Source organism: Zonotrichia leucophrys, chromosome 17 (assembly GCF_028769735.1).
Source record: "Zonotrichia leucophrys gambelii isolate GWCS_2022_RI chromosome 17, RI_Zleu_2.0, whole genome shotgun sequence".
Taxonomy (NCBI): Eukaryota; Metazoa; Chordata; class Aves; order Passeriformes; family Passerellidae; genus Zonotrichia; species Zonotrichia leucophrys.
In genome coordinates this window covers 11,474,481-11,480,480 of record NC_088186.1, presented here as the reverse complement: position 1 = coordinate 11,480,480, position 6,000 = coordinate 11,474,481, and the positions used below count along the sequence as shown (strand labels likewise).

At 47.5% G+C, this 6,000-nt stretch overlaps 1 protein-coding gene across 2 annotated transcripts in view; it reads left to right on the top strand.

Moving 5' to 3' along the window:
• Nucleotides 1-2,135: 2,135 nt before the first annotated feature.
• Nucleotides 2,136-6,000, top strand: part of DPP7 (dipeptidyl peptidase 7) — a 29,116-nt gene continuing 25,251 nt past the window's right edge. Inside the window, exons 1-2 of one of the 2 annotated variants that reach the window (XM_064727789.1) lie at nt 2,136-2,364; nt 2,669-2,782. In XM_064727789.1, coding sequence (XP_064583859.1) covers nt 2,292-2,364; nt 2,669-2,782 — 187 coding nt within the window. In that variant the 5' untranslated portion in view covers nt 2,136-2,291. The remainder of the gene's footprint in view (nt 2,365-2,668; nt 2,783-6,000) is intronic. The other variant, XM_064727790.1, reaches the window with a different exon arrangement.

Below are 6,000 nucleotides of genomic sequence, written 5' to 3'. Positions count from 1 at the left end.
GTAAAAAGCAAAGAAATGGTGAAAATGGTAAGAAAAATTGTTTGTTACAAGTATTTTTATGAGTGTACTGGAAAAGAGATAAACCCCTTTTGGAACACATTTCAGGGGAGCTCTAAACCCCTAAGTTTGATCTCATCTGGCAACTGCATTGCTAGAGTGATAAAACCAATTTTCTTATTACCCAAAGAAACTGGATCAAGTTTGGGAGTTCCTATATATAATGATTTGAGAGAAATTAGACAAAACCGGGAAAGTGAAATAGAAATTGAGAAAATCCAAAATTGTAAAAGCCAAGTTCGGACCCTAATATCTGTGTTGAACAAAGTCATCCGGCTCCAGGCAGTATTAAAAATAAAGAATTCAATTATTAGGAATATTTCAAACGAAATAAAAAGATTAGCATGGGTAAATAATCAAGATCAAACTCCTACACTTGATCCCAGTGGGTGGGAGAACTTGGAGATTTTCAGAAGAAATGTATGGGAAAAGGTAGTTTTTCTCACTGTGTGTAGACTTGGAGGATTGCTCTTTTTACTATGCTTATTTATCTGTTTTAGTAAAACAGTATTGGCTGTACAAACCAACCTGAAGAAACCAAGAAAAGTAACAAGGTTAAGTAACCATGATTACCAAAGTGCACAAGAGATTTATAGTAGATTCAAAACAAAAAAATTGTGAGTTGATGCGAGCTTAAGAATTTAAGCTCGATGAAAGAAAAAGAGGGGGGACTGTTATGAACAAAAATTCGGTTAATATTTTTTTTGTGAGAAAGAGTTACAGGGACACAGCCAGATCACTGTCTGGGTTCTTAGTGCTTTGTTATTGTAATCACGGGTCGTTGAAGCTTATCTCCTCTTTTGTATTAGTAAAAGCCCTGGCTGGGTGGGGTGATGGCCCTTCCCCGAGGCAGTGCTCTCTTCCAGCATAGGGAAGACACCTGAAAGGGTGGGGGGGGTTATGCAAAGTGACTCCAAAGACCAGCATGCTTTGAGACCTCGACTCCAAAATGCAACGAGAAAACCCTAAAAACAACGAGCCACCTAAGAACTGAGAGACTAAAGTGATGTCCAGATGTGAGGAGCCAAGTGCTGAGCCTGCAGAGATGCGGAGCCCCTCTCGCCCTGAGCAGAGGGTCGTCCCGACGCTGGGACCAGGCAGGACTGAATCAGGAAAACCAAGATCTGACGGAGACATCACGCCCTAAAGGCTCCCACGAGGACTGGATCCCCTGGCTCTGCCCCTGGTGGACAGAGCTGCGCATATCCTCCTCCTCTGAGTCGCCCTGGGAGACATGATGGGGACTGCAGCCCTGCCGAGCTGCCCAATCCTGAGCTGATCACTTTTAATAAAGGCATTAAAAAGGAGAAGAAGTCTCCTGGCCCTGTTTATTTCAACATATGCTAATGATATTAATGATTTCCGAGAATAATTTGTATCACCACTCCAATCCCAAGGAATGTAATGAATATGCATGAAATTTAGCCATATATTGAGCTGTGTGAAAGTGCTGGGTGTGTTAGGAGGAGCACTCCCCCACGTACCCAGCGCCAAATAAAGCAAATACCCACCTCACTGAGTCAGTGCCTGAGCAGACTCTTAGCTCAGCATTGGAGTGAATCAAAACAAGAGAACTGTGCCATAGTGTTCTCCTGGGCTACACGAATTCTGCAACCCTGAAGAAATCCAGCTGTTGCTTAAAGGCATGGCCTCACCTTCCTCTGCTTCATCTGCCCCTGCCTTCTCTCCTGGGCTGGCACAGGCCTCTGCATGGACTCCCTTGTGAGCCAGACCCGAAGACCAATCCCTCATTAAATTAATTCAACGGAAGAAAAGCATAGCTCCTTCTCAGCTGGCTCAGCTTCCTGGTCCTGCTTTTTACGCAACGGCACGAACCTTTGCTTGGGAGGGACCACAGCAAATACCTGATGGGGGAGGAGAGGCCCCCTTCTCCTAATTCTGACCTGAGCGTACACGGGATGGAGTGGCCAGGTAACCTTTACCAGAAGTACAAATTACAGAACTAACTTTCCACATCTGCTGCCTTTTTAGTCTCGCAGTACACAGTGGCGCGGCCCCCTCCACCCCCAGGAGAGTAAGGAGAAGGAGGCGGCCCGGCCCAGCCCAGCCCGCTGAGTAGTGAAGCCGCCGAGTCGAGCCGCCATAACAGGCCCGTGGCGCTCGCGTGGTCACGTGAAGGGACGCTGAGTCACCGCATGATCCCGAAGCTGTGGGTCACGTGACCGGTGCCTGCACGGCGGCGCTCGCTGCGCAGCGCAGGCGGAGCGGCTGCCATGGAATCGGTGCTGCTGCTCTCGGCCCTGCTGCTGCTGCTCCCGCCGGTGCTGTCCGCCCGCGCCGCTCCCGGTGGGTGTTTCGGGCCGGACTCTCCTGCGTGTCACCCCTGCTCCTCGGGCCGGACCCGGCTGCCGGACTTCCTCCTTCCTCAGCCAGAGCCCCGGCCCTCCCGTGAACAGGACCCTCTACTAGCTTTTCCAGGCCCTGAGCAGGACTCCGAACTAGCCTCGCTGGGCCGGAGCCCTCAGCCAGCCTGGGGAGCACCGAGAGGGTGCTCTGAGCTCCCCGGGTCCCAGTTCCCAGGCTGGGTTGTACCGTACCGGGTGACCTCGCCTGTTGTCGGTTTCCCCTGTGCTGATGATGCCCCCTCCAGCTGCCCGGGTCATGTGGCCCGGCCTGGAGGAGCGGCTCTTTCCGCAGGTGCGGGACCACTTCAGCTTCGAGACCTGCGGCAACGAGACCTTTCCGCAGCGGTACCTGGTGTCGGGTAGGTCCCGTGGGTGCTGTGGCTTCGGGGTGGATTCCTTTCTGCTAAAATTTTGACTGCCTCTGTTCCGATGTAAAGCAGGAGCTAGAACACTGGGCAGCCAAGAGTCAGTGTTAGCCACGGGCCAACCCTGTACGAGCCAGGCATTCCCCAGCATTGTCTACATCCTCCTTTCCTTTTTAATCCACTTTTTACAAAGGCATGTACTTATAGAACAAGGGGGCCTGGCTTTAAATTGAGAGTAGGCCTAGACTGCACATTAGAAAGGAATTCTTCCCTGTGAGGGTGGGGGAGGCCCTGGCACAGATTATGTAGAGGAGCTGTGGCTACCCCATCCCTAGAAGTGTCCAAGGCCAGGTTGGACAGGGTTTGGAGCACCCTGGGGTAGTGGAAGATGTCCCTGCCCGTGGCAGAGGGGTGGAACTGGGTGAGCTTTAAGGTCCTTTCCAACACAAACCGGTCTGGAATTTACTCCTTGCCTTCTGTTCTGGCTATGTGGTACAAAAGGGATTGTGGGGACTGACCTCTCTCGAGCAAGAGTAGACTAGAAGCAGGAACTGTGTTAAGCTTGTACCAGAGCTGGCTCTGTGTGTGTGTCTTCAGTTGACGCCAGCATCTCTTACATGTAATCGAGTGTTCTGAATGTGTCAGGAAAAACAAATAGTGACTGAAATGTTGCACTCTGTACTGATCGTTTTTAGGAGTAAAGGAGTAAAATGCAAATCACTAACCGAACCCTCTTGGGTTAGTGGTTTGCACTATTTAAACTTGTGCAACTGTAGATAGCTTAATCCATGTGAAACAATGAGCACTGCCAACAAGGAGCCAGCCGTGTCTCATTTTTGGGTCACTGACAGTAAAAGAGAAAAGGCCTTTTTAAACAGCATGTGACTAAAAATACAGCAGTTTCCATAACCAGTGTCCCATGTTTTTCAACCCTGCTTATGCAGAGGAATTGGGGAGCAAATTGCAGGGAGAGAAGAAGGGCGGACTTGGGAATAGCAGCAGACGTGAGCACTGCCCAGCTTAGTGCCCACTTGCTGCTGTTTCCCAGCTGCATTGGGTCTTCAGATGCTCCAGCTTGCCTTCACATTGCCTGCTGCTCTGCAGCTTGTCCAGCACCTGTGCCAAGTTGTGTGTTTCACCAGGCATGAATTCATGGATCAGTTCAACCCAAAGACATGGATACACCACTGCATTTTGAGCGCATACCCAAGGCTGCAATTTCACTAATTGGGTGGCCCTTTTTGAACAGAATGTTGGAATTACATGGTTTAAAGCATTGTGCAACTTCTATTTGTTTTCTTTTAAAGTGTTATGTTTTATCTGTGAGTCCTGGGCAGAGCTGAATAAGATTTGTGAGGAGTAAAATATTATCAGTGCAGTTCTGCTGGTTTATAGAGAGTTTCTTACTCAAAATTCCTGTGATTCCATTTCCCTGTACTGTTTTTTTGTACAATATGAGACTTTTCAGATTATCAGCAAGAAAACAAAAAGTAATTTCACTAACAGGGAATCTGATACTCTTGAATTTAGCTAGCAATTCCCCAGGATTTCAGTCAAAAAATAGGTACCTTTCTAAGAAGCCCATCTGGTTTGGTTTTGGCTCCTGTCATGGTTGTTTACTCCAGGAGCCATGAAGCACATGAGGAGAAGAGCCAGAGAAAAGAGAACACAGAGCACTCCAGTTACCTACCCAGCATCCAAAGCAAATGCATCACAGTCAGTTGGCCTCTTTGTTAATGAAGAGGAGCAGTTTCACTAATGAGAGGTTTCAAATCCCATTTCAAGCCAAATCTGGCTTTGTCAGTTCTGTGCTGAGAATGCCAAGAATTAAATTTGGGCCTCTCTGTTCATGAAAACAGCCTCATGTGACAGCAACATCCATGGGACAACTGTTGTGCAGGGTCTCTTTCAATGATGTGTTGAAATCAACACTTAACTGATGGTCTGAGGTTTGTCATTGAAGAAAACTATTTATTATCCCTCCTAATTCCTCTGCAGTTTATCACTAAGCTAAAATCAAATGTTTGTTAAAGTCAGCAAGCATTAGAGCAACTGTTTGTTAGATAAGCCAGTGTTAGCATCACAGCTCAGCTTGTCCTGCCAGACTCCATTTGCATTCAGTTATAAAGTGATCTGAGGATGAAGCACATTATTTTCATATATCATCATATATATACGCACACATGTATGCATGTGTGTTAGATATATAACATATATCAGCATATCCTGGGCTCCTCCCCACGGTGTGGGCAGCAGGTGTGTGGGGGGATTCTGCCCTCTGCTCAGGTAGAGGGAGGCGGTTCTACTGGGACCCCGCTGGTAGAACTGCCTCCAGGCCCAGGGACCTCAGCACAAGAAGGGTGTGGAGCTGCTGGAGTGAGTCCAGAGGAAGCCCCAGTGATGATCAGAGAGCTTATGTAGCAGAGCATCTCACCCTCTCCCAAGAGCTTATCTGTCGTTTGTTAGCCAGTCAGATAATTCAAACAGGACAAGCTGTGTTATTGTGTTTTGGGCCCATAGGTTCACACTGGTCTGGTATTTCCCAACTGCCAATAGATACCTTACTGTTGACATGGGATCTGACAAGATAAGCTGGATTTTGACTGACTGATAGCTGTTCACTTTATAACTATAGAAGTCACCCCAAACTTTCACAAAGCAGAAATCTGCTAAAATATATATATTTTCTGGAAATGTGTGGAGTTTCCCTGTTGCAGAATGAGGCCTTTGTCGGGGATGAGCCATTTGTTGGTGAGGGGAGACTCGGACGCTCAATATGAGTGATAGCAGGTTCCATTTATTGAAGAGAGCATCAGACACTTATACAGCAAGTAATAAGCGTATGAATATTCTGTAAGCCAAGTGATCTATTGGTTAAACTATACCATCAACTCTTCCTCATTCCTTTGAGCCTACATTCCCTATTTCCCACGTCTCTCTGTCCACTTGTTATTATACCCAGCTAGACCCAAGGACACGCTATCTTGCAGGTGCAGGACTTGGAATTAGCCACGGCCTTGTACTTTTCCAGTCTCTAGTCAGCTAAATTCCCAATATTTCCCCTGTGAGCAGGGACATCTGCTTCATGGTTACTCCCCAGGGGTTGAGTGAAGGAATCTGTACATTATCACCACTTCCGTGGTAAATTACATTTGACTCCTAATCAATGCTATTTCTTTTGCCTGTTTTCATAAAGATACCTTGATATAGTG